This window comes from Syngnathoides biaculeatus, chromosome 7, assembly GCF_019802595.1.
Source record: "Syngnathoides biaculeatus isolate LvHL_M chromosome 7, ASM1980259v1, whole genome shotgun sequence".
Classification (NCBI taxonomy): domain Eukaryota; kingdom Metazoa; phylum Chordata; class Actinopteri; order Syngnathiformes; family Syngnathidae; genus Syngnathoides; species Syngnathoides biaculeatus.
In genome coordinates, this window is record NC_084646.1 from 9,308,699 (window position 1) to 9,335,963 (window position 27,265).

A 27,265-nucleotide genomic window follows, 5' to 3' on the forward strand; every position below is an offset into this window, starting at 1 on the left:
TTTTACAAAAGTCTTTTTACTAAGATTGTAAAAGGAAAGAACAAGCAAGTGAATGTTGAGAGGGAAAAATGGATGATGCCCACTGAATTAAAACTTTAAAAATCATTGAAAAATCGGCTAGCTGCGATAAACAGAGGTTCACGCAAACGTAAACAATTGCGTATTTGTGATCAGGAGGCTGCTCTTGTTTAGTGTAAGCTTGTCATCTTGCAGAAACAAAACTAAAATGACAACTTTTGCTGTTTTCCAGTGATTATTGCAGTACTACTACAGAAAGGAAAATTTGCCACTTCGGTTGCATGAGAGGGGAAAAAAATAACCAAGGGCGTGCTGCCCCTTGGTGGATTTATGGAGTCACTGCAAGCACCTAAAATCACGCACAATACACTTCAGTATTTTATGTACACGTGTTGTTGTAGACAAAAAAATCCTCGTAAATATTGTCTACGTGAAGTAAGTTATGAACTACACTAGCACCTTTCAAAATGCATCACTACCCATGTGAAACTTCAACAAATGTTGCAGAGAGAAGGAAAAGTGCATCTCTTCATGTTTTACTTCCGTGGACCTTTCCGATGGCGATCTTAAGCTCCGCCCCCTTCGACGTGTCCCACAAGCTTTCAAAATGGCGACTGAACATAACAGGTTTGAAGTGGATTCCAAATCATACTGGCATATTTTTTTTTTTGGCCAAATGTGTCAGACTTGTTCTACAGAGAGATCTCAACTATTTCACGCAAGGATATTTACACGGAATTAAGATTTTGGACGGAGCAGGACGCAACGTCAGAGTTACAGCGAAATGTTGGCGACTGATGCAAAAAAGTTTGACGCCTCACAAACATTAAATATATTCATATTGAAATCCAACAGGATAAAAGAGTGGAATCGTACTGCGCATGTGAAGCGTGTGAGTACTTTTTACGTGGAAAGATCACGGGTAATATCATTGTAGTCTTTAGAAGTGAGTGGGTGGATTCGTTTGACTTGGCTCGTAATGCAACCTAGTACTCGGTCTTAAAAGTCCGATGTGATACAAATAGGCAAATAGACATTTTTCTTGCATGACATATCGCGCATTTAGTATCACTAACCCGACTCTTCGGCATAAAACATGACACGCTTCGTTCGGCAGGTCAGTGATACGCTAACAAAGTGAAACTTCTTCTCCTGCACTGATAATAATTCAGTCAAACTCAGAGAAGTTACTTCTCCCTCACTTGCCTTCGAACATACAGCCCCGTGTTTGGTGATATTGTCCACGTTTAGTTGTACGTGCGCTCTTCCGCGAGCCTTAATCCATCGCAGACACTTCGTCAACTGTGTTTTAGGCTTTGGAAAACGAATCATAGCGGGACCCTTGTAAGCTAGCAGGATATCTTTCATCAGAATTGCACGTTCCCCGAGCGCATGCGGGGGCCATTTTCTTCGCAACATGAATTTTTCCAAGCGCACGCTACTGGCAACCGGCATTGCTTGTGGGACAATACAAAGAGAGGGGCGTGTGAAGCTATCTGATTGGCTATTGTTGTACACGTGGTTGACAGGTCAGAAAGCTTCATTGGCTGGCTATTTGGTTGTGACCTGAAATAACCCTGCCTTGTGGCACAGATGGTGAATTTCAGACAGCGAATTGTAGCAACTATTGAAAATGTGATCACTTTACATTTCAAATTCAAATCCTGGTGGCACTAATTTACTTTCACACAGTCCGGTCAATATATACACCAGGGGGAAATAACCTTTGACCACCAGAGGGCGCCCTTGCCTGCGTTTTCCCATCCAATCTCTCGCCAAGGATACTTTGTAGGCCGTTGAAGGCACTTTGTGACCTCTTGAGGAGGTGCTGGTGATGATGATTATGATGATGACGCGTCAGTGTTGGCATTGATCGATTTAGTCACTAAATCATCGACGCTCAAGCACTTCTTTTCTTCGGTTGCGTTTTGTACTCAGAATGGATGCGAACGTCGCCGTGTTTACGGAGAACCAAGTGGGGGATTTGAAGTAGGTCATTCCTTTGTGGGTGTGCGGCGTGAAAGCAAAATCTCATTGTAAAAGCTTTATTTTTTTTGGGGGGGGGGGGCTTTACATAGAAATCGGGGGGGTTGCGTGCGAAAGGAAATGAAAAATGGGGAATGCTGTGCCTTGGCCTCCAGCGGGGACTAAATCGTTTGTCACAAGATTAAAAATTGCCATATTTATCTGATGGCATGACAAACAAACAAAAACAAAAAAAACATTTGGAATAAAGACGAGAGATTGTGGCACGTTCTGCTCGTCGAAGGGTTTCGCCCTGAGCGACCCGGCGAGGTCAGGAAGGATTTGAAATCTGACCGGTTGGTGAAAATCGGAGCCGGATTGACACGGGCCAGAACTTGTGATTTTCGATTAGACCGACACAGCAGCGCACAAAAGACTCACATCTGATTGGACCGAAACAAAACAAAACCAAACCAAACTCAACGCCGGCAAGACGAAAAGAGAAGAAATCAAGAGAATTAGATGGAGCGATTTGACTGGTATTTGTGAGCGCTTGTGTTGGTGGTTGAGGTCAGCGGAGAAGGCCTCGCTGGGCCAGACCGGCGCTGCGACCGATCGCACGCCGACCCCCCCCCCCCCACCTCCCGCTGTGAGTCATCACAATTCGCGTGGGGCAACCCACACTCGATGAGTCACGTCTGTAAATAATGCCTTTAAACGCAAACTCCCCCTACCCCTTAGTGCAAATACAAAAAAAAAAAAAAAATCATTGCGATTGCACAGGATGATCGGGTGCACCAGTGGTTAGGACATCTGCCTCGCCGTCGAGAAGTTCAGGGTTGGATTTCTCACCTCTGGCCTTACTGGTTGGGCGTTTGCGCGCTTGTCCGCAAAATGCCTTTTTTTTTTTTTTTTAACATGATGTAATAAAAAACTTTTTTCAGATTATTTGAGGAAGGTCTGGGTTTCATTTTCCGACAAACGTTTATTAAATGTTATTCAACTCAAAGGCGGTAAGACGCAGCGGTAAATATGAGCCTGTAACCACACATCCGCAAAATTAAAACTGGATGTTGATTTACCAAAAGCAAAGTTTATCAGTTTGACCACAAAATATGATTTTGTATTCAGTTAAAAATGGGCTCAATGTGATTTGCAAATCGATGCATTCTGTTTTGAACACGTCACAATTTAATTTTAACCGATTTTGTACAAAAATATAGCGCAAGATTTAAACGCTTTTTTTTTAGAAATAAAAAAAATATTTAAACATTTTTGATATCTTGTATTTTTAAATTAAATGGTAAAAAAAATTACAATAAAATTTTGTTCAAATGCTTCTTAAATCAGATTAATTAATTTATACATATCTATTTTTTTTCTCTCCAAACACTTACTTTGAACTCACACAGAAACAGACCCACGCAAAAACGTCTAGCATTTTCATTTTAATAGAAAAAAATGTATACAAATAATACAACGAGGAAGTCTCTGGTAAACAAAACAGAAAAGTGATCAGGCCTGCGTCTCCACGGCAACCGCGCATCCTCTTCATCCTCATCCTCCCTCGTTTGTTGCTACAGCACCTCAGTGCGTACTGATTGTACTCTAAAATTATGATGAAAAATAAAAAAAAAAAGGTGACAAAATGAAAGTCTGCTGGTAAACTTAAAGTGTGTGTGTTGAGGGAGGATGCTTTAGTCTGCTCCATGTTTATAATTCACATGTGCTCAAAAAAAAAAAAAAAAAAAAAAAAAGTGGTGGGGGGTTGGAGAACCAAAAAAAGGGTAGCGGACTCCTGCCTCTTATTAAAATCCTCCCAAATCTTCCCATCCGGCTTGTCCATCGCGACGACGTAAAGTCATTTTGGTCACCTCTGTGGGCCCCCACATTTGTGCCCCCTTTGGGGTCGGCCCTTTCAGCCGGCAGCAAGGTCCGGGGGGTGGGGGAGAAAAAGTTTTTTTTTTGTTTTTTTTTTTGTTGTCCCACGCTGTGATTTTTTTTTACACGCAAAATACTTACTTTTGCCATATCTCGCACATGCACACCCCCTACCCGCTGGTAAAATACTGATTCAAGTCTCACGCTCACACACACTGCGAGGGTCTCAGTTGCTGTGAAATCTCAGGGGTGGGGTGGGGGGCCTTTGTGCTATGTCCCCTCCTCATCTTCATCCTCTTCCTCCTCCTCCTCCTCCTCCTCCGAGCAGTAGTCTCGCCCCTGGGGGGGGGAGAGAAACAAACAAAACAACAAAGATGAAGACTACTGTTTTCATTGGCACGACTGGTCAAAATTGGTGGTCTCTCCCAAAATTCTTCACGACAATTACTTGTACATTGGTGCCTTGAGATACGAGTGACTCGGCTTACACGTTTTTTTTTGAGATACGAGTCGTCGTTCGGCCGATTTTGCAGTCAAAATAAACGTTCAAACAACGAGTATCTAAAACAACCACACAGCTTTGCCTTATGACCGGACCATTTTCTTAAATCTAACAAACAATGCGAAGCGCCATAGACGAGCTAACAACCCTTTAAGCGACACTTATTCGAACAGTGGAACCAGAAAATAAAACTACAGTAAGACCTCGGTTCTCGAATGCCTCCGTTTTTTTAACAAATCGATTTTCGAACGAAAATTCCAAGATTTTTTTTTTTTTTCCTTTCTGTTTCCCAACGAAAATCGGTACTCGAACGCCCCCGTATTGCACACGGCCAGACCGGCTGACCCACGACCCGCTTTGTTGTGAGTTCCCACGCCCCTGAAAAAGCGTACTTTTGTTATTGTGTATGACGCAACGCAGCCTCTGGACACAGACGTGTTCCGGTAGTGACTGTCGTTTTACTTCTTATGGAGCGATGACGACCGTATTAACCCCCAATCATGGCTCCAAAGAAGGCCAGTTGCTTGCTGAAAGTCATTCTGCACTTTTGTTAATAAAAAAAAATTTACAAGGCTGGGGGCCGAGTCGCTATAGATACTTCAATGCACTCCCAGCCAAGCGTACTCTACTACTAAAGCATGCATATTAAGCAAAAAAATTAAAATTGTTCTGAAATTATTTTATTATATAAAGTATTTAAACTATACATGCATTACTACTATGCAGTTTATTGTCAAGAAAAGCTAAAAAAATGCATTAAAAAGCCACATTTTTTTAGGCTTGGAACGCATTATTTCTTTTCCCATTCATTATAATGGGAAACATGGATTCGGTTTTCAAACAAATCACTTCTCGAAAAGTTTTCTGGAACAGATTGTGGTCGAAAACCGAGGCGTCACTGTATACTCACAGACATATATTCTTTATCCTCTGTGAAGAACAACTCCAGTAATTCCCGGCCTACAGAGTGCACCTGGCTATAAGCCTCACCCAGTACATTTGTAAAGGAAATACTATTTGGTACATACATACGCCACAGCTGTGTAAAAGCCGCAAGTGCACACATTGAAACACGAGATATTGACAAAGACGATACACAGAGAGTTTAACGCTCGCACCGGCGTGCTAATGCTAACGCGAGCGCCACACTAACACGGCTGCCTAAAAAAGAACACTGATAAAAAGCACTGAGACACGGCAGTAATAGGTTAGCACAGTGCTAACAAGGGCCGGACCGGTAAAAGTCACTACCTCGGCACATATATTCCACCTGTCTCACTCTTACCTTTTCTGCTCGAGAGCCCCCTTGCGGCCGTTAGAAAAAAAAATGCACAAATTACCCACATCACCGCAGGGTTGAAACCGTGTGAAAAAAGTCGCGGTTTATAGGCCGCAAATTACGGTAGTTTTACTGCAGCTTACAGAGGAGCTCTTCCGGGTCCGTGTATTTCCTTGTGCCTGCCTTGCACTGCCCCCTGGTGTCCGAGGCGATGATGAATTTGCAAATGCTGACCCACAGACATGCAGGGGTCCACCGTGGGAGCTAGCTGCATTTCTCATGAATATACTTATTATATTCCTTTCAATTTTTTTTTTTGGGGGGGGCAGGTGGGGTGGGGGGGGGCTTTCACGGATTGATGATGTTTCCGTAAATGAGCTTTGAATGAATCTCGCAAATCAAGGTGCCACTGTATTTGTACCCGAGCCATTCAAAGTCAACAACGAGCAACATTTGAGCGCATCTCATTAAACATTCGCGACATGGAGGTTGCTTTCCAACGCACGTCAACAAACCCCCCCCCCCCCCACCTCCCCGCACCCCCACTTTCTCAATGACACATACAAGCGCACCCCTCCCCTCCCCTCCCCTCACCTTCTCAATCTTCTCATCCAGCATCCGGAAGAACTCCTGCTGGCTGTCTGACGTGTGGATGCTGGGCGAAGGGGAGGAAGTTGGAGGATGAGGACGAAAGAGGAGGAAGAGGAGGAGGAGGAGGAGGAGGAGGAGGAGGCAGCAAACACATCATGAGAATTTTCCATTGCGAGACCGCCCGCCCGACCGCCCTCCCCCTTCCCGCTTCCCTGCGCGCAATTCCTCAGCGCAGTGTGAGAACGGCTCGGCCCGGAAGGAATTGAAATATCTGTCTCGGGGGAAAAAAAAAAAAAAAAAAAAATGGACAGCACGGCGGCTAGCTACCACGACATTAGGTACAGTAAAAGCGAACGCATGCGAAGCATGTTTTTTTTGTTGCTGTAATTTTAATTTTTACATTGAACCTCTTGAGATTGCACTTCATGAAGAGGGCAGAAGACTTGGAATTTTTTTTTTGAATGCCTTTTTCCAGGATGCAGTTTTGGAGAAAACGTCCAGACTTTTTTTTTTTTTTACCCCAAGATCCACTTTTTAAGCAGCCAGGCCTCTCGCGAGCTACCGACGGCCCGGGGGTGGGGGATGCTCCCAAACCGTTTTAAGGTTAATGTTATATTTCCTCCTATATTTAAAATACAGAATTTACTTTTTGTTCACAGTATTGTCTGTGCTTTCATCACAGATCAGGCTGTGCCAAGTTGGGATTTTTAAATTTTACACCATCTGATCCTGCACTTTCTACTTTGGCTTCAGACCAGACCTTTCCCACTCAGAAAAGAGAAAATCTCGTGCGGTTGGACCACTTTTTCTTCGATTATTCACGTACTCCGACAGTCGTTGCATCTTAAAAAAAACAGCATTTCTTTTTTTAACTTTCTCCATCAATATCGAAAGTAAACAGAAGCAGCGTGTCTAGCTCGTCTTTGCTCTACGTTGCCCAGACTGTGTTGCTAACTAAAGCGGCGGCGGTGGACGCTGCCATTCTAAAAAACATTGATGGGCTGGGTAAGTGCTGTAACATTTGTAATTATGAGTGTACGTCTTTAAGAGTGGTTAGGGGGGGGGGTAAACTAGGAAAATGAGTGCGTGGCGGAGCAGCGGTCGTCGTTAGAGAAAGTTCCATGTGCTGCCAAAAGGAAACCAGTGGCTTCTTCTTTTCATTTTTTCCCAGTACGTATGTGAATTGTGCCGTTGGATGTAACAACCAGTCATGCCACAAACTGAATAGCTGGATGTTATATGTTTAATTTGCATTTGATTATTATTTTTTTTATTGCGCGCAATGCAGAATATCTGCGAAGAGACTGCATCAGCGGTGCATGATTGGCGGTTTTTTTTTGTTGTCTCCCCCCCGCGATCGACGCATTGAGCGCCCCTGGTCTACGCATTCCGCGTTGGTGGCGTTTAAACGGAACAGTTACTGTACAAAAAAAAAAAAAAAAAAAAAAACGTGCAAAGATGTTTTTTTCAGGCTGCAGCATTGAATATATTTCAGAATGATTTAATCTGTAGAATACGGCATTGCTTAATCGGCTAAAAATGTGCACGTGAGATGTGCGTGTCACTCTTGTCCACTTGGGGTCGCCATCCTCACGTTCAGCACAAAATCATCTGTGACTTTGAGCGTGTAAGCATTTAAAAAATTCGGGATTTGGCCCAGTGAGTGACGTGGGGGTCAGCCAATGAGAGAGGTGAGTCCGAGGCCGCTGCTAAAGGGCTAACTGTTAGCCGATCTGTGTGAATGTGGTTATCACGTGACAATTTAGTCACGGTTTGTTGACAAAAAAAAAAGCAAAAGAAAGAAAGACGTTGTCTATCCTCGACCGCATTTTAATGAGTGGCGCTGAGTCAAATTAGATTGGCTGACATCAATGCTGAGGCGCGTCGTTGTCGGTTCGTTCTGCTGTGCAGGAGAAAAACATTGCACTGGGTCTTTTTTGTTTTTAAGTTTAAAAAAAAAAAAAAAAACAAGATCCCAAACTTGGGACATTCTCTGACTATTACGCAATCTTTCCTCGTGGCTGAATTCGTTTTGAAACCGAGCGGCGCCTGAATTTGCAGGAACATTAGTCCATGTGGAGGAAATGATCACTGCAAAGCTTCGAGGAAAAGATTTTGCGTTGACGTTTTTTTTTTTTTTTTTTTTTTTAAATCAATGAGATTATTTATTATTATAATTTATTTACATTATTAAAACATATTACATATACTATAAATAAATAAATAATTTTTGTATTATTTATTTAAAATTCATGATTATAATTCTTATGATTATTCGAGTGATCATTACGGCCGTAAACGCCAGGTTGACCACATCATTTTGTATTTTTGCTATTGGGACAGAAGCGCAACAACTCAAGTGGTTTGGCATGCGGAATGGCGGGGGACGAACCCGGGACCTCAGAACTGTGAGGCCAACGCTTTCCAGCTGACCACCGTGCCGCCCAAATATTCAAATTTATTTAAAAAAATTAAAAGAAAGAGCACTTTTTGGTCACTTACTTCGATTTAATATTTGTCGCCGTCTCTTTCTGCAACTTGTCCCGGTGCTGCACGCTACTTTTCTCCTGAAACACACACACACACAAACACACACACATGTTAACAGGTGTCATTATGACAACTCATGCGAGATATGAAGTTGATTAAAAAGCAGCTCATGGATGCAAGTACAGTTACTCAGTTGACGAGGTGAGGAGGCCGGATATAATCATAAAGTATCGCTTTGAAGAAATGAAAAGACGACATTGGCACACACATAGAGGCACAGTGTGCTTGCTTCAAGCGGTTTAATTGTCACCGCCGGTTGAAGTTTGCTGTAAAATGGACATAAAGCAAAAGACAATGAAACATGATACACATATCCAGTATGTACGACGTAGTGCTACACGGAAAGGTGCACAACTTCAAACCAAAATTTGTAAAGTTGCCTGCGTCCGACCTCCATTTTACATCGTACGTCTTCATCAAAGTGTGTCCTACACGCACCAGAGGAGACGCGCTCGACGTTAAACGGGGTGTCGCCGCGCTGATATAAAACAGTGGCTGCGTCTGTTCCAGCGCGATTTATGGCTAACATTAGTCGGCGTTTATAGCCGAGCGAGACGGGAGGCAGACCTACACGACCGACTACCACACGCGTGTTCTTCAACTTTTGGAATATCACGTTATGCCGCTGTGCTGCAGGTTTTTAAAGCGTGGAACTTTTTTCAAATAGTTTTTGTTGTCATTTTCACCCAAGCAATTTTCTAGCAGTGATGACATCTTGCTATATTTTTCATCTTTTATGTTTTGTGTCAGCTGGTGATATAATCGCGCTCGGCGCTCGTTGGCGTGTGGAAAATGACGCATTTTACCGCTTGTCTCCCGCTTTTATTTTCATCTTTTATTTTGCGATTCTGTAGCAGAAAATAATGGACAATAATGACTTCTTCCTAAAAATCCATCTTTTTCCTCCCATTGGTTGTCCTTCAAAACAAAATGAGAACATTCTAGAATCACACGGTGAGCAGGCGCGCGTCGTCTCTGTTGTTGTAATGCAAAGTTCCAGCCTAGAAACTGCACTGAAGCGATCTATTTTTTAGATTTTTTTTTTTTTTTAAATGGGTTTTTACAGTAATCAGGCAAGTCTGAATTTGGAGTTGCGTGACTTTAGCGTCGTAAGAACTTGCGCTGCAACATGTCGGGCAACAATCAGCGCTACTGGAAGAGATGCAGAAGAAGAGAAGAAGAAGAAACATCCACGCCTTACTTGGCGCCAGTAATCGTTCTTGTTCTATGCTCTGTTTGTGTTGGAGGATCATTTATTTAAAATGTTTAATATTACCACAGCAGCTATGCTACTTTCTTTGGCCCTCTATGATGTATAAGTTTAAGTACCGTAATTCCTCCAGAACGCACCCGGTTATAAGCCTCACCCAGTACATTTGTAAAGGAAATATCTGTGTAAAAGTCACAAGTGCCCACATTGAAACACGAGATATTTACAAGAAAGACATTACACAGAGTTTAACGCTAGCGACGCCGTGCAAACGCTAATGCTAGCCCCGTGCTAACAGGGGCAGTTAAAAAAAAAAAAAAAAAAAAAAAAACATACCGGTAAAAATCACTGAGACACGGCAGTAACACGCTAGCACAGCGCTAACAGGGCCGGACCGGTAAAAGTCACTTCCTCGGCACATATATTCCGCCGGTCTCACTCTTATTTTTTTCGCCCGAGTGCCCCCTTGCGGCCGTTAGGAAAAAAATGCACAAATTAGCTGCATCGCCGCGTAAACCGCGGGGTTGAAAGCGTGTGAAAAAAGTCCAGGCTTATAGGGCGGAAATTGCGGTAAACATTTTTTTTCTTAAATTCACTTTAGTTTTACAGTTTGACAGCAAACAATTAGCAGGGAGAGACAAATAACCAGCTTGAAGCAAGCACACTTTGGGCTCTAATTTGGGAAAAACTGTGCCAGTGAGAGTTTAAGTCCATATCTATGACAATGCAGAATCATTTTTGATGACACGACAAATATTAAAAATGTGTTTCAAATGTGTGGGACTGGTAAAACTATATATCCAAAAGCAATTGCTATATGATCTCTCTCTCAATGATGTTTTTATTACTTTGAACCACACCAATTGAAATATATTAGTACGTTAGTTTGTTTTGCTAATAATTAGCATTTAATCAAATAGCAAATGTCAACTAAATGAACACAAAAACAAATACATTTTCAGCGGGCGAGTGTACCTAATAATGTGGTTGTGAAAAAGCCAATTTATTATTTTTGTGTCCTGCCATGTACTCTACTGTACTGTACTGCCATGTCCACGTATTGTTGTGTGCGTGCCTCACCACGTTCTCCTGGTTGCGTGCATTTACCCGGTTTTCTTCCCCTCTCATGTACTTCACCTCCTCTACGCCCTTCATCTTGTATTCATCTGCACGAAAAAAAAAAAAAAAAAAGACAGCGGCATGATTAAAAATATGGGAAAAACAATGGAGGGAAATAAACACAAAGGAGGGTGACAGTCCCCGACGTACTTGTCAGAAGTAATAAAACACGGTAAGAACACGCAGTACGCAGTCAACGTCCTGTCAGTCACATGTCAGAGGTCACGACCAGATACTAAGCATCAAGCATGACCCCAGCAGGCCCCGCCTCTTAAAGGCACACAGTAAAATATATCCATTATTTTCTATAGATTTTAAATATCACAGTGTTTTTATAATTTCAAATGTGTTTACAGTGTGCGGGATTAAAAAAAAATCTGTCTTTATAATTGATAGTTTTATTTATTTTTGCAACTTCAAATCATACAGTTTTTTTGCACAATTTTATTGGATATTTTTTGTATATTAGTATGTATTATTATATTTCTAATTATTGTAATTAATTTTTGTGTATTTAAGAAAGATGTTTGCACCTGCAACATTTGTTTTTAACGCAGTTTTACTGGCGTTATTTTATTGCAACTAAAATATTATCCTGCATATTGTGTTGCTCCAACAAAAATCTGTCATAAAATATTTGGACCTTTTGAGCCCCCCCCCCCCTTTTTATTATTACTTTTTTATTAACGGAGGAGCCCCGCCGTAGGAGATTAAAGTCGGCGTGTCCCTGAGCAGCTTCAGGCGCTGCAGATGAGCTCAGCCGACGCGGTTGAGGGTGTCAAAATCATAAATAATATGACGCCTCGGAGCACACTCGAGCAAGTGTCGCTGGCGCTCGGAGCTCCTCGCTGCACTTTAAGCGGTTTCGCCCGTCGCCGAGACTGCAAAGCGTCGGCTGCGAGCCGGCGGTCGCCGTGGCAACCGTCTCCCCTTGCGTCGCTCGACTGTCAGTCGCCCGTCACCTCTGTCGTCCGTTATCGCATCATTTCATCACCGACATAATCGAAGAGGTCAAATGGGCTTGTAATTCGTTCTGTCCCTCTCCAAAAACTAAATAAAATTCTTCTGGACTTGTGAATTTTATTGATGAAAAAAATAGTACTACATGATACTGTATTTTTGATTAAAACTGTTCTGACAATGAAGTTTTTGTACCGTTGCATTCATTGCATGGGCATTGTGTGCCTGCCTTGGCCACTTGGGGGCAGTATATAAGACAGACAGGCAACTGAGTCGTGGCTCATTAGTACGGCACTATTATTAGTTCTTTTCCGAGGACAAAGAATACAGCATGTGACATATTGTTTGTCTACATGCGTTGCTGCATGCGTTTGTGTTGCTTGGAGGGGTTGAAGCTAGGACTGCAACTGATGATTATTTGTATAATTGATTATTCTGCTATCTTTTCAATTGTACTAATGAATGAATTGAATTAAAATTTGCTTTTCACAATTTCCATCCTTTTATTAAAAGGCAGCACCACAACATAGTTGCTACTTAGAGTCAGCATTAAGCTTGCGGACACGAAAAGATAAAATGTTGGTTTTTAATTATTTTCTGTTTAGTTTGATTGTAAACCGTAATTTCCGGCCTACAAGCAGCGACTTTCACACGCTTTCAATCCTGCGGTTTATGCGGTGATGTGGCTCATTCCTGCATTTTTTCCCCCCAACGGCCGCAAGTCGGTCGCACTCGAACGGAGAGACTGGTGGAATATATGTGCAGAGGAAGTGAGTTTTACCGGTATGTATGTATGGGTTTTTTTTTTTGTAACTGTCCCTGTTAGCGCTGCGCTAGCATTAGCGCTGTGCTAGCGTGCTGCTAATGTTTGCTGTAAAACTAAAGTGAATTTAAGAAAAAAAAGGTTTACTATAATTTCCGGGCTATTAGCCGCGACTGTTTTCACATGCTTTCAACCCTGCGGTTTATGGGGTGATGCGGCTAATTTGTGCTAGGTTAAGAGTGAAACCGGTGAAATGTATGTGCCAAGGAAGTGAGTTTTACCGGTCCGGCCCTGTTAGCGCTGCACTAGCGTGTTACTGCCGTGTCTCAGTGACTTAGACCGGTATGTTTTTTTTTTTTAACCGGCCCTGTTAGCGTGGCGCTAGCGTTAGCGCGGCGGCGCAAGCGTTAAACTGGGTAACGTCTAAATATCTGGTTTCGACGTGGGCCCTTGCGGCTTTTACACGGCTGTGGCGTCTGTACGTACCAACGTACGTACGTATATTAATGAACGTCGTTTGCTTCGACAGACCAATCAGAGGACGGAACAATGCTTTACTAATAGAATATGAGTTACATGGGCCGTCAGTACCGATTCTGAAGGCCCCGTGGAGATTAGACTAGCATGGCGACACAAAGATGAAATCTGATTGGAGAAAATATGGCTAACATGCACAAGACGTACTGGAAGCAACACAGCCAAGAGAAACACTCCGAAATGAAGAAAACGGAGCGTTGGGAATAGATTAGCGATAGCGTTTAGGCGGCCCGACACGCATTTGACCCCCACCGGATGCGATGTACGTGCACTCCGCCTGTATCAGTTTTCACACTGCGCCTTTTGCCCCCGCAGGGCATCAGCAGCGTTTATCCGCCCCATCTGTGCAACTTTGCACCCGGGCCGAACGCGAGCGAGGGAGGGGGGCGGGGGACGGATTGGCGTGCGCTTCGTGTCACGCTTGTCCGTCACCTTTTTGCGTGCGTCATCGCTGCGGCCGACCTCAAATGTCGGATGATGGTTGGAGCCGGCGACAAATTAAGTGGAAAGCTGGCCCCAGATTAAAAGAAAAAAAAAAAAGTAGAGGAAGGAGGGGTGGCGGGCGCTTGCTGCTGTTTGTGCGAGGAATGTAAACCAGCGCGGCGTCTCGTGTCTCAGCACGCCGACGCTCACGTACGCACGCCCGCCCGCGCGATAACGCCGCGCGGGCCTCGGCCGGGCGTGCAACAGTGTGTCGCCGCGGCGAAGGTCTCGGAAGCTGTTTACCGGCCGCGCGTTTTAAAACGAAGATAAGCCGCGTTAAATGTCACGCTTAATATTCAGCAGCCTGGGGAGGATGCAGATGAGCAGGCGGCGTGAAGTACGGTAAGATGCTCGTTTGGGGACATAAACAACGACTGTTACATCCGTGCTAGTCTACGTTAGGCATTTAAGCTAGTGGAATTTTGGTGAAATGACATTGGGCGGCATGGTGGATCATCTGGAAAAGTGTTGGCCTCACAGTTCTGAGGTCCCGGTTTCAATCCCGGATATGCCTGTGTGGAGTTTGCATGTTTTCTCCAGGTGGGCACTCCGGTTTCCTCCCACATCCCCAAAACATGCAACATTAATTATCCATCCATCCATCCATCCATCCATCTTATCCTCACAAGGGTTGCGGTGCATGCTGGAGCCTATCCCAGCTGTCAATGGGCAAGAGGCGGGGTACACCTTGAACTGGTTGCCAGCCAATCGCCGGGCACATAGAGACAAACAGCCGCACTCACGATCACACCTACGGGCAATTTAGAGTATCCAATTAATGTTGCATGTTTTGGGGATGTGGGAGGAAACCGGAGTGCCTGGAGAAAACCCACGCAGCCACGGGGAGAACGTGCAAACTCCAAACAGGCGGGGTTCGGGATTGAACCCGGGTCCTCAGAACTGTGAGGCCAACGCTTTACCAGCTGAACCACCGTCCCGCCGCAACATTAATTAGACACTCTAAATTGCCCCGAGGTGTAATTGTGAGTGCGGCTATTTGTTTCTCCTGCCCGATGACAGCTAGGATAGGCTCCGGCACTCCACATGACCCTTGTGAGGATAAGCGGCTAAGAAAATGGATGGATGGATGGAAATGACATTGGTGCCTTGCGATACAAACTTGAAATCATGTCAAATCACCTTTCCCCATTGAACCAAAAAGAAATGCAATGAATCCGTTCCACCCTCCGCAAAAACATTGGTTTTTTTCAGTTTTTCAGAATAAAAGTTGCCCTCATCAGTATTGTAACCTGCAAACAGGAAATGCAAGCACAAAAATAAGTCTTGTCCTCCCTTGTTGTTCTAAGGGGTTCATTGGGGAATGGCAAACCATCTTAATGTTGCATTATGACTGAAAAAAAACACCAAAACTAAAAAGTGATTATTTTGGACCTTGGACCTTTCCAGATATGTGGCAGATTTTCATCAATCGGGGGATTTACATAATTACATCAAAATGACTTTTTTTTTTGGGGGGGGGGGTCAAAGCGCTTGTTTACCCACCCAAATGTCAACGCGACCCAGCTCACGCCGCTCAAGCGCAATTGCATCAGGTTTTGTTTCGTTTTCGATGGGGAGCGGATATCAAAAATTGCTCATCAAAAGCGTGCGGGAAAAGAAACGAGACGAAGAGGAGTGACGTCGGTCACGCCAACGCCAGGCGGGGCTCGCCGCGGGATCGAGGGAGGAAGGCTGTCGCGGAAGAAAAGCGGGGGGATGAAAGGGAGCACCTATTTTGAGAAGCCCCCATTTTCGGGGGGACGTCTCGTCGCGACGCCGATCAGAGAAACATTCACTAAAGGTCCACCCGCAGTCCGCGATTTATGATCTGGTTTGTTTGTGGCCCGCCAAAAAAAAACAAGTCTTCATTTTTCTTGCTAAATGGATTCTTCAAAAATTAAAATTTTTCTTGACTTGACGCATATTCCAAGCATTTTTTTTTTTTGTCAGTCAGATCCCACCACCCGAATAAATTCAACATTTCTCGACATGCGATCAAAGAAACGGTCACATCCCCGCGTCGCGATGAAGACGAGTGATCCGTCTAAGTGGGTCATTTCACGCGCTTATTTTCACGCACATTAAATGCAAAAAAAAAAAAAAACGCGTAAAATTGCTCCTGGCACGTTCACCGAAGAGCAGAGACTATAATTCAACCAACCCCACACTACAGTGGCAACTGAAACGGAATTCGACCTAAAATATAAAAAAAAAAAAAAAAATACATAGAGTCAAGTTATAAAACCAAAGAATTGAACAAAAAAAAGTCAAAACGGCAAATAGAACACAAATTATGATCGAAAACTAATATAATTTTGAGCGCAGCTGACAAAATTACCTTTCAAAATAAGTGGCTTGCAGATTACTTGATTTAAAAAATAAATACATAAAAAAAAATGCACAGGGAAGTGCGTAAGTAGAACAAAGACTCTCGGGAACGACCCCAAATTTTTCTCATTCAGGTTATACCACTTCAGCCAACTTTCAAGTTTTCAGTTACGAGCGGTCGCCTGGTCGACTTTTTGCTTTGCGCTGCGCAACAATTTTTTTTTCTCAATTATAAAAACTAAAAATTGGGGCTCTCAAAAGGCGCTCGTGTGGAAAAACAACCGGCGTCAGAAGAGCAGACGGACCTCGAGGCCAATCGCATGACGCGTCGTCTCCACGCCGCCGAACTCGCGAGGGTGCGCGATCGCCGTCGCCGCTCCGATCTCCTGCGATTACCGTGGCAACGCTTGGCGACACCATCAAGAGCGTTGGCCGCTTTTTTCTAGCGGAGCTCGGCCATTTCCGGTTATTGCGTGAGAGAACGCGAAGAGGACGAGGAGGAGGGAGGGCTGCGGTGATGCCATCTGACGGCATCACATCAATATCACGTTCAGAGATGGCAAAGCCCGACTCGCTATCTGTCGACCACCCAGCCGTGATAAATATGGACACAAACGCAAATACGCACACTTTTTCGGACCACCCGCATGGACAAATACATACGTTTGAGAACTTAGTGACACCGAGTACTATCCAGCCATCCATTTTCTTCGCCGCTTATCCTCACGAGGGTCGCCGGGAGTACCGGCGCCTCTCCCAGCTGTCAACGGCCACACCCACGAACTGGTTGCCAGCCAATCGTAGGGCACATAGAGACAAATAGCTGCACTCACAATCACACCTAGGGGCAATTTTAGAGCGTGAAAAACAGTCACTGTAGATAAACGTTGGTGGCGGTGAATGATTGAATTCCCACCACCCGCCATTGGTGGGACTACGGTGTTCAAATTATCAATTTTTTTTGCCGCTTATCCTCACAAGTGTCGTGGGGAGCGCTGGAGCCTATCCCAGCTGTCAACGGGCAGGAGGCGGGGTACACCCTGAACTGGTCGCCAGCCAATCACAGGGCATATGGAGACAAGCACACGCACTCGCAATCACACCTTGGGGCAATTTTAGAGTGTTTTTTGGGGGAATGTGGGAGGAAACCCACGCAGGAACGGGGAGAACGTGTAAACAAAGAGTGGGGGGCCGGGATTGAACCCGGGACCTCAAAACTGTGAGGCCAACGCTTCCCAAATATGTATAATAAATTTGAATTTCAGTCACCTATGTTGTAGTGCAGGGGTGTCAAACTCGTTTTTGTCGCGGGCCACATTGTAGTTACCGTTTCCCCAAAAGGGCCGTTCTGTCTATGAAATCATAAATGTCTCTGACTGCCTAATCATATTTACACGTGGAGTAGTTTGGGAAGCATAGATCAAGGGAATGGGTTTTTCGACTATTGTTGATGTTTGGCAACACAAAAGTGCTCGTAATATCTCAATATTATCATTTAGGATGTGACAATGGGAAATTTTGGTGCAAAAATCACGGAAGTTGATACACATGATTTGCCTCCGCGGGCCACATGAAATAATGCGACGGGCCGTATCTGGCCCCCGGGCCTTGACTTTGACACCTGTGGCGTAGTGGTACTCTCGCCCGATTTTGGCGCAGGGAGCGTGGGTTCAGTACCTCATCAGCGGTGGTGTGAATATGAATATGAGGACGAACGGCTGTCCATGTCTATATGTGCCCTGCGACTGAGTGGCGACCAGTTCAGGGTGTAGTCCGCCTTTTTGCCCGGGAGTCAGCTGGGACGGGCTCCAGCACTCAACACTAACTAGGATAAGCGCTGTTGAAAAGAGATGGATGGATGAATTACACTTTTCAAGTTTGCAATTACATTTTCGATTTTTGCCGGCGTCTCGCATCTGCGAATTTAATTGTCTTCTTCTACACACGTCCAGAAAAAAAAAAATCTCGACTATTTGCTAATTTTGTACTTGGGTAAATGAGTTGTTGGTCAACAAAAGTACTATGGTGGAAGGCATCATCTTGTTTTGTGCTCATGCAGAAGTTCACCAAATTCATCCAATCTATCAGCAGCGGCGGCGGCGTCGGATTTGCGATTGACAGTCGGTGAGATTCCTCAAGAACGAGGACCAAACACGCCATCAGAACTCGCCGAATCAGTTGCAAAAGCTCAGCTGTCAGTTTTTGTTGTCACTGCGTGGTCCCATGTCCAAAAATTCAATGTCTAAAATTCACATTCCTAACAAGTTCCCGTTTCTGTCACGCAACTCCCGGCCACTAGGGGGCGCCCATTCGCACGGCACGCGGGGATTATACGGCAAAATTCTTTTGCTGTATGTGGTCTGGTTACCGCTCCAAAAACCCATCTTCAATGTTTTTGTACTTCTCCCCCCCCAAAAAAAAACCCATCCAGCGTAGGGACGCCCCCCCCGTACGAGGGCGTTTTTGTGCAGGAGACTTCGAGTGCGTCTTTGCTAGCGTGGGAGAGTGTCACGGTATGTGTGAGAGAGAGTCTGGACGTGCACGCAAAACTGACCAGCGAAGACGTCCCCGTTGCTGTAGGCCTTCCCCCGTCCGTCGTCTTCGTTGGGCACGGCCGACACCTGCTTGGCCGAGGTGCAGCCCATGGCCTCCTCCTCCTCCTCCTCACGCCGGGAACGCTCTCCTCATCGCACTCTCACCTGCGCAACGACGACCACAAGGAGACGTTTGGATTTTGTGCCGCACTTCGGCTCGGTTGGGGTTCCGGAACCCGACCGATGATGACTTGCGCTTGTCGCAAGCCTAATAGCGTTTTTGGCTAAGTCATATTTGAACACTTTTGCCAGATTAAAAGAACATTTTTAAGACATCTATCCATCCATTTTCTTGCGGGGAGTGCTGGAGCCTATCCCAGCGGTCAACGGGCAGGAGGCGGGCGGGGTACACCCTGAACTGGTCGCCAGCCAATCGCAGGGCACATCGAGACAAACAGCCGCACTAACAATCACACCTAGGGGCAATTTAGAGTGTCAAATTAATGTTGCATGTTTTTGGAATGTGGGAGGAAACCGGAGTGCCCACCCGGAAAAAACCCACGCAGGCACGGGGGGGGGACATGCAAACTCCACACAGGCGGGTCTGGGATTGAAGCCGGGACCTCAGAACCGTGAGGCCAACGCTTTCCAGCTGATCCCCTGTGCCCCCCTTAAACTCATTTTTGAAAAAACAAAAAAAAAAATCTTAATGCATAAGAAAAAAAAAAAGTGGGATGATGTGGTTGCATAAGTGTGCACACCCCACAATTAACCAGCAACATTCACACTGCGCAGAGCAACCACTATTTATCGTGCCTCTGATCAGGATTAAATAAAGTTCAAATGTTCTAGTAGGCTTTTCCCAACATGTATCATAACACAAAAAGTATTTTTTTTATGGATCATGTAATAATACATAAACACCGAGTTCACACACATAGATACGCACACAGACTGAGAATTAGCCAATCTGAATGTATAGATGGGTGCAAAGTGCACGGGGACACGTTGAGATGGAAAAACAAGGCCAGCGTAGCAAAAGGGAGTTCGAAGTGAACGCGAAGACTGCGCACCTCCAGGTGTGTGTGTGTGTGTGTGTGTGTTTGCAGCAGGCAACCGCCCGCTAATAGCATGCACACGGCAGGCGTTGGCAGGTGTGTGCAGGGTGTGCCCACTGGATCTTTGTTTTACCAGACAATAGGACGCTTAACCGGAGTCGCATGCAACATTGTTTCAGCTGATTGAAACCTGCTTCAGAAATAACAGTCAGGCTGGACTTGCACGACACGCTTCAACACACACACCTGATCCTAAATAAGCCACGTCATAGTCATATTAGTACTCGCCAGAAGATGTGAACCATGAAGCAGGGATCTCCAACTTTTTTTGAAACCCAGAGCGAATTCTAGGCTACCAGTCTGAAGTAAGAAATTGTCTGGCTTAACTTAAAGGTCCACTGTCATGAAATGCATGATTTTTAGTTATGTTATGAATGAAAAAAACGGCAGCCAGTTTGGACCCGTCCGTTTTTTTTTTTAACCACAAAAACGTGATTTTGACGAGTATGGCTATTTGTAACTCCCGCTACGAAGATTCTCTCAAGGGATTTGTTTTTGACAAGAAGCAGGAAGTGACGTACAAGGCAGAAGCGCACTCAGGCCGGCTTGTATGTTTCTATTAGTTTTACCTGCGGGACGGTAGCTCTTTGTTCCTTCGTGTTAGCCAAAATGCCGGCTCGTTCTATTGCTGGATATTGTTCGAACACTCGTGAGGATGGATTAATTCTTCATACTTTTCAAAAAGACCCGGTTCGTCGTGAAAAATGGATTGCGTGGGTGCAAAGGACGAGAGCTTCGTGGGTTCCAAATGACAGGCATGTGTGTATACAGTTACTAACAAAAATAATAGTTTTTGGGGGGGGGGGGCATAATCCTCTCAGAATGTAATAAAAGATCTGCGCACTTAAATCAGGGGTGTTAAATGCGTCGATGTACCCGTCGCTGCCGAGCACGGCTTCGGACGAGGGGCAAAGCTTCGGCCGGGCTGGCTCATACATATTGTCTGGGTGTCTGTTGTTAGTTAGAAGTGATCCGCGTATCATCTAAATATGGCTCGAAACGAAAAGAAAGGATAGGATAATATTTCCCCGGTCCTTTCACTCGATTGTGTTCGCGGCGGACGGCTTCAGTCGGGCTGGCTCATACATACTCTCTGGGAGTCTGTTGTTAGTTAGAAGTGATCCGCATATCATCTAAATATGGTTCGAAACGATAGTTTCACTTTTCCGGTCACTTCACTCGATTGTGAGATGTTCTCTTCTTCGAAAAGAGCTTCCGTGTACCGTAGTCGGCGCCACGGCGTGTTTTCAATGGCGAACGTTCCGGTGTGACGATGCCGGCAATATGGCGACCACTCGCAACTTTGCGCATGGATGACACGCTAATAATTAGTTTTTCCTTTTGACAATGAAGTGAATAACAATATATGTATTTTTTATTACAATATATATTTTAGAATGTTTATTGGCATGACACTTGACCTTTAAATGACATGTTTTTATCCATATTTTTAAAAATCCATCTATGTGACTACACTAATGTTGTAAATGTTTTTTTGGGGGGGGGTCACAATAATCATAAATAAATGATTTAACACAGTAGGGAACAGTTAAATAGTACCACTTATTGCTATAAAACTACTGAAATTTCCAAGAAATCAAAGGAAGTACAGTGACTACTTCCAAATTGAAAGAGAAAACAAAACGTACAGGTATCTGAAAATATATTCATGCAGAGAAGCAAAACATTTGTTCTTGTTTACGTCCCACACCCGTCGTTAAGTGCTTCATAAAGCGAGAGTGCAAAAGTCTAATCGGCGTAAAGAGCAGAGAGAATGTCCCCGGATTATTGGAAAACAGCCCGCAAAACGCGGGCCGGGCCGAGGCGGCGCCCGATTGAAGGCCTCTCATTTGCGCATATTGAAACATCAATTTGTGAGTTGCGGCGCGCTAAAAATAGTCGGGCGCTTTTGTTTGTGAGCGGGGGATAATACTAGGCCGCGTGAATCTGCGAGCCAGACCGCTCTAATTCGGGTGGCGCGCGGGGGAGGAGCAACGGGCCGGCGATTACCGAGACGCAGGGGCGGAGGAAGCTCCAAAGTGCAAGTCAGACGTCCAGTTTCAAGCGCGTGTAAACATGCCGGGAAACAAATCAAGCCGAGTTCCCAGTCAATTTCAAGACAGTCAAGTCGCTTTGCACTTAGCATCTGTACTTGGGTTAGTTACCTTAATTTCCAGCCTACAGATCGCACCTGATTGTAAGCCTCACCCAGTACATTTGTAAAGGAAATACCATTTGGTACATACATACGCCGCACCTGTGTAAAAGCCGGCAAGTGCCCACGTTAAAACCCAGATTCAAACAAGAGGTATTTACAAAGAAAGACGGTACGCAGACAGTTTAACGTTAGCGCCGCCACACTAACCAAAACGCTAACGCCGCGCCAACAGGGCCGGTTGGAAAAAAAAAAACAAACGTACACTAAAACACTAAAATCACTGAGACACGGCAGTAACACGCTAGCACAGTTTTAATACCTTAGCTCAACATAGCAACAACACGGTAGCACGCACAGGACTATTTAAAAAAAAAAACAAAAAAAAAAACATACCGGTAAAAAAAAAAAAACAGCCGCAGCAAAAACACTGTCGCAACACGCTAGCGCAGCACTAACAGGACCGGCAAAAAAAAAAAAAAAAAAAAAAAAAAAAAAAAAACCATACCTAAATCACTGAGTCGCGGCAGTAACACAGCAGCTACACGCTAGCCCGGCACTAACGCGAGTGCGGCGCAAACAGGGCTGATTTAAAAAAAACATACCGGTAAAAGTCACTTCCTCGCCACATATATTCCACTGGTCTCACTCTTACCTTTTCCGCTCGAGTGCCCCCTTGCGGCCGTTAGAAAAAAAAATGCACAAATTAGCCGCATCACCGCATATTTGCTGAAAATTACGCTAACTTTTTTTTTTTTTTTAAATATCAGTCCCAAACCACTCTCCATATGGTCAATAATGTCACCGATTCTCCCATTCATACATTTGAATCAAATGTAATAATCTTCATCAGCGCTCCCGCCATGATAATTTCTTACAGAGGTTAGAAAACCAAAACAAATGTCACATTATCTATTATATCATCATCTATATTATCTATGATAACAAGGCAAGACTTGTCGGCAGTTTCGCGAAGTCACCCGTCGACGCCAAGTCAGAACAGAAGTTGAGAAATTGCAGAATCGCGCTCACTATTCATCCGAGCGGCGTGACTCCCGTCCTCGGAGCTCACACGGTCATTTACCGAGAAGCCATTAATACAAAAATAATAACACCCCATATGGGAAAAAAATATCTCGACACGTAGTCATTACACCTACGGGGAGCCCAAATGTAGGAAAATATGCGGCTTCCATTTTTCTGGGAGGAACTTTCTGCAAGACGTGAACGTTTCGGTCCCAACATTTGTGAGGTCGTACCAACTTTATTTTGCAATGCAGAAAGCACACAAGTTTTTTTTCCCCCCCAAAAGTTCTTGCTAAAGTGGATCATCCCAGACCCAGGTCCAACACATGAAAATGTGTGATATTATAGAAAGACCACAAGTTTTAGCCCTCCCCCATGCTTGAAAGACTTTTAAGAGTCAGATGGGTGCTGGGTCAAACCATTTTCTAGCGCCGGTCATTGATAATAATAATGCACTATCGTATTTGCCTCTAGTGCGACATCAGCGGATCGACTGTTGCTAGAGTTGAACTCGGTGTCAAAAGCGGATCGCGCATCGGGGGCGGGTGGGGTGGGGAGGGGGCTCCTCAAGAGTCGATTTAAACCGCAGGACAGTTGGACCCGCTTGATGTGTGTCAATAGGACGAGCTGAGTCAGCTAAAACCCTGACAACGAGCTTCTGCACTCAGTGCGGGTGACAATGTACAAATACTTTGTTACTGTACTTTACTAACGTGTTCTTCAATGTAGATGGACTTCGCTTTATGCTATGACCTTACATTTAAACCCAGATATGATGTCAATCACTCGTACAATAACAGCCAATCAGATCGCCGCATTGGCTTGACACGCCCCTCTCGCCATGTTGTCCCACAAGCAATGCTGGTTGTCAGTAGCGGGCGCTTGGAAAAGTTCATGTTACGAAGAAAATGGTCCTCAGATGCGCTTGGGGAACGTGCAATTCTGATGAAAGCTATCCTGCTAGGTTACAAGGGGCCCGCTTGAGTCATTTTCCAAAGCCTAAAACACAGTTGACGAAGTGTCTACGATGGATTAAGGCTCGCGGAAGAGCGCGCGTACAACTATATGCGGACAATATCGACAAAGAAGAGGCTGTATGTTCAAATGTAAGTGAGCGAGAAGTATCTTCTCTGAGTTTGATTGAATTGTTATCAGCGCTTTATACATTGCAGGAGAACAACGTTCACTTTGCTAGCGTATCGTTCGTTTTATGCCGAAGAGTCGGGTTAGCGATACGTAAATGCGCCACGTCATGCTGGAGAAATGTCTGTTTGCCAATTTTTATCACATCGGACTTTTAAGACATCAAGTCAAATGAATCCACCCGCTCACTTCTAAACACTACAAAGATATTACTCGTGATATTTCCAAGTAAAAAGTACTCACGCTGCTTTACACGCGCTGTACCATTCCACTATTTTATCCCGTTGGATTTCAATATAAAGTTTGTGAGGCGTCAAACTTTTTTTGCACCGCTCGCCAACGTTTCGCTGTAACTCTGACGTTGCGTCCCGCTCCGTCCAAAAATCTCAATTCCATGTACAAATCCTCGCGTGAAATAGTTGAGACCTCTTTGTGGGGACTCTCTTGGGCAAGTCTGACGCATTTGGCAAAAAAAACATACCGCAATATCATCTGGAATACGCGATAGAGAATCCACTTAAAACATGTTCTGTTCGGTCGCCATTTTGGAAGCTCGTGGGACATGGCTAAGGGGGCGGAGCTTAAGATCGCCATCGGAAAGGCCCGTTGGCCTTTTTTCCCCCAAGCCTCTGCAGATGACAACATGATGTAAAAAAGATGGAAAAAGAAATCAACAATTTTGATTGAGATCCTGGATTCTTATGAGGACAAAAAACAGAGACGGCGGAGATTATTACAAATATAGTATGATAAAACAAAAAGCCAGGATATTAATCGTTTTGTTTTGTTTTTTTGCAGTTGCCGGTGAATGTGTCGCATTTTGCGACAGCCTAACAAAAAAGGCAATTTTTTGGCGGGTAAATTTATCACCAGTTTTTAATTAATAACCGATTGCACATTGCCCCCCAAAAATACAAATTCAAACCATTAACATTCAGCGTTATACTCAAATCACGCTCGCGACGTAGCATTCATAGCTAACGTCGGCTTGTTTAAAGCGCCAATGCTAGCTTCGTATTGCTATCGCTGCTACTTTTTTGATGCTAGATACACGTTTCCTGTGACTATTTATCACCAGCACGCACTTTCATAATCTCACGCGAACACGAATGGCGCACTAGCGCACTTTTGCCACCAGTGTCCGTGTCACACACACGCCGCTTTCACATAATCATAATTTAACGTTAAACGCAGCTCCAGATGTTCCCCATAATCACACTGTGCAGTTTAGAGGCCTTACTTATTAGTCATGATGTCATCACGCGGGTTCCAGAATGCCAGAACGGGAGCCCGCCAGTGAGCTTTTAAAACGACAAGTTGGGGAGGAAAAAAAAAAAAAAAAAAAAAAAAAACACCCTCGGCCAAAAAGTCACTCTTCCAACACGGAAGCTAACGAGAACCCCGCGGCTCGCCCTGCCGACGTGGACGTTGGGTGGCGACCGAACGTGGCTGCTGCGAACAGGCCTCCCTTTCAATGTCAGTTTGGAGGCGGCCGGCGCGCAGTTGCATAAAGAGGTAAACAAACGGGAGCGCTGGCCGCGAGCCGCGAGGTTCCGCAGACGCCAGAGGCGAGCGGACGCCGACCCCGAACAAAAAAAAAAAAAAAAAACGAGCCGAGCCCACGAGGACGAGGAAGACGGGGCAGGAAGCGGCTGGGGGAAGGCCGCACCGGCTCGGGCACTTCACCTCGCCCGCTTCGGCGTCGGGAAGTGACACCTCGCCGCGCGCTTTCGGGAGAGGGTCGGAAACCGTAAAATGACAGCGGGGGGGGGTCGCAAAAACCGAGAAGATGGATGGATGCATGAATATCATAACTATGTGAAATACAAGCCAAAAATGGATGAACGGAAAGCAAAAACATTTGACTTTGAATACAACAATAACTTTTTTGACATTGCGCAGCACGGTGGTTCAGCTGGAAAGCATTTGGCCTCACAGTTCTGAGCTTCTGGGTTCGATCCCGGACCCCGCCTGTGTGGACTTTGCATGTTCTCCCCGTGCACTCCGGTTTCCTCCCATATCCCAAAAACATGCGACATTAATTGGACACTCTAAATTGTCCCTAGGTGTGATTGTGAGGGCGACTGTTTGTCTCCGTGTGCCCTGCGATTGGCTGGCGACCAGTTAGGATGCACCCTGCCTCCTGCCCGTTGACAGCTGGGATAGGCTGCGCCACTCAACACCACCCTGGTGAGGATAAGCGGCAAAGAAAATGGATCTCTCCCTCCCTCCCTCCCTCCCTCACAAGCAGACCATAATATTTACTCAAACCAGGCAGCACACCTCTGGTCCCACTTTAAGACCTGCATCAGACTGACAAGCCCGGTAGCTCGCCAAAACCCCCTCGACACACAAACCGAGCTCGACGGCAAGCGGTGGGAAGTAACAAATACTTTATTACTGTACTCGAGTAGGCTTTCCACACATTTGTACTTCACTTATTTTTCTGATGACTTTTCACTTTTATGCCCAACATTTGAAAATATATACTTTCTACTTTTTTTTTTGGTGGGGGGGGGGGGTCAAAATACCCTTGCTAACTTCTACTGACCGATTTCTCCACTAATAAGATGTGATCGCTGACCACTTTGCTGATGGCCGGCATCTTGAAATCATGTGAAAAGATGATACATTTTGATTCACCGCGCAAATTCCTGCCGTTGACGGCCACCAACAAAAACTTTTGTCAAGTAAGTTTTTCGAAGAAGAAGGTTTCGCGTGGCTTGTCTGTGAAATTCGGGTTCGCAAGCCACTGCGATAACGAACAGAATTTGGATTCTGATTAGAGATCAGCACAGACTTATTATTATTATTGTTACCGTAATTTCCGGCCTATATGCCGCAACTTTTTTCACACGCTTCCAACCCTGCGACTTATGCGGTGATGCGGCTAACTTGTGCATTTTTTCTAACGGCCGCAAGGGGGCACTCGAGCGGAAAAGGTAAATGTGAGACTGATGGAATATATGTGCAGAGGAAGTGACTTTTACCGGCCCTGTTAGCGCTGCGCTAGCATGTGGCTGCTGTGTTACTGTCGCGTTGTCTTAATGATTTTTACCGGTAAGCTTTTTTTAACCGGACCTGTTAATGCTGCGCTAGCATT

General features: G+C 45.0%; 1 protein-coding gene across 2 annotated transcripts in view; it reads right to left on the minus strand.

Moving 5' to 3' along the window:
• Positions 1-3,413: 3,413 nt before the first annotated feature.
• Positions 3,414-27,265, minus strand: part of zgc:92140 (uncharacterized protein LOC447854 homolog) — a 31,483-nt gene continuing 7,631 nt past the window's right edge. For both annotated transcript variants that reach the window (XM_061825231.1, XM_061825230.1), the window contains exons 2-6: positions 18,741-18,885; positions 11,077-11,162; positions 8,739-8,803; positions 6,240-6,300; positions 3,414-4,203 (exon numbers count right to left, since the gene is read on the minus strand). In XM_061825231.1, the coding sequence (XP_061681215.1) occupies positions 4,135-4,203; positions 6,240-6,300; positions 8,739-8,803; positions 11,077-11,162; positions 18,741-18,831 (372 nt within the window). In that variant the 5' untranslated portion in view covers positions 18,832-18,885 and the 3' untranslated portion in view covers positions 3,414-4,134. The remainder of the gene's footprint in view (positions 4,204-6,239; positions 6,301-8,738; positions 8,804-11,076; positions 11,163-18,740; positions 18,886-27,265) is intronic.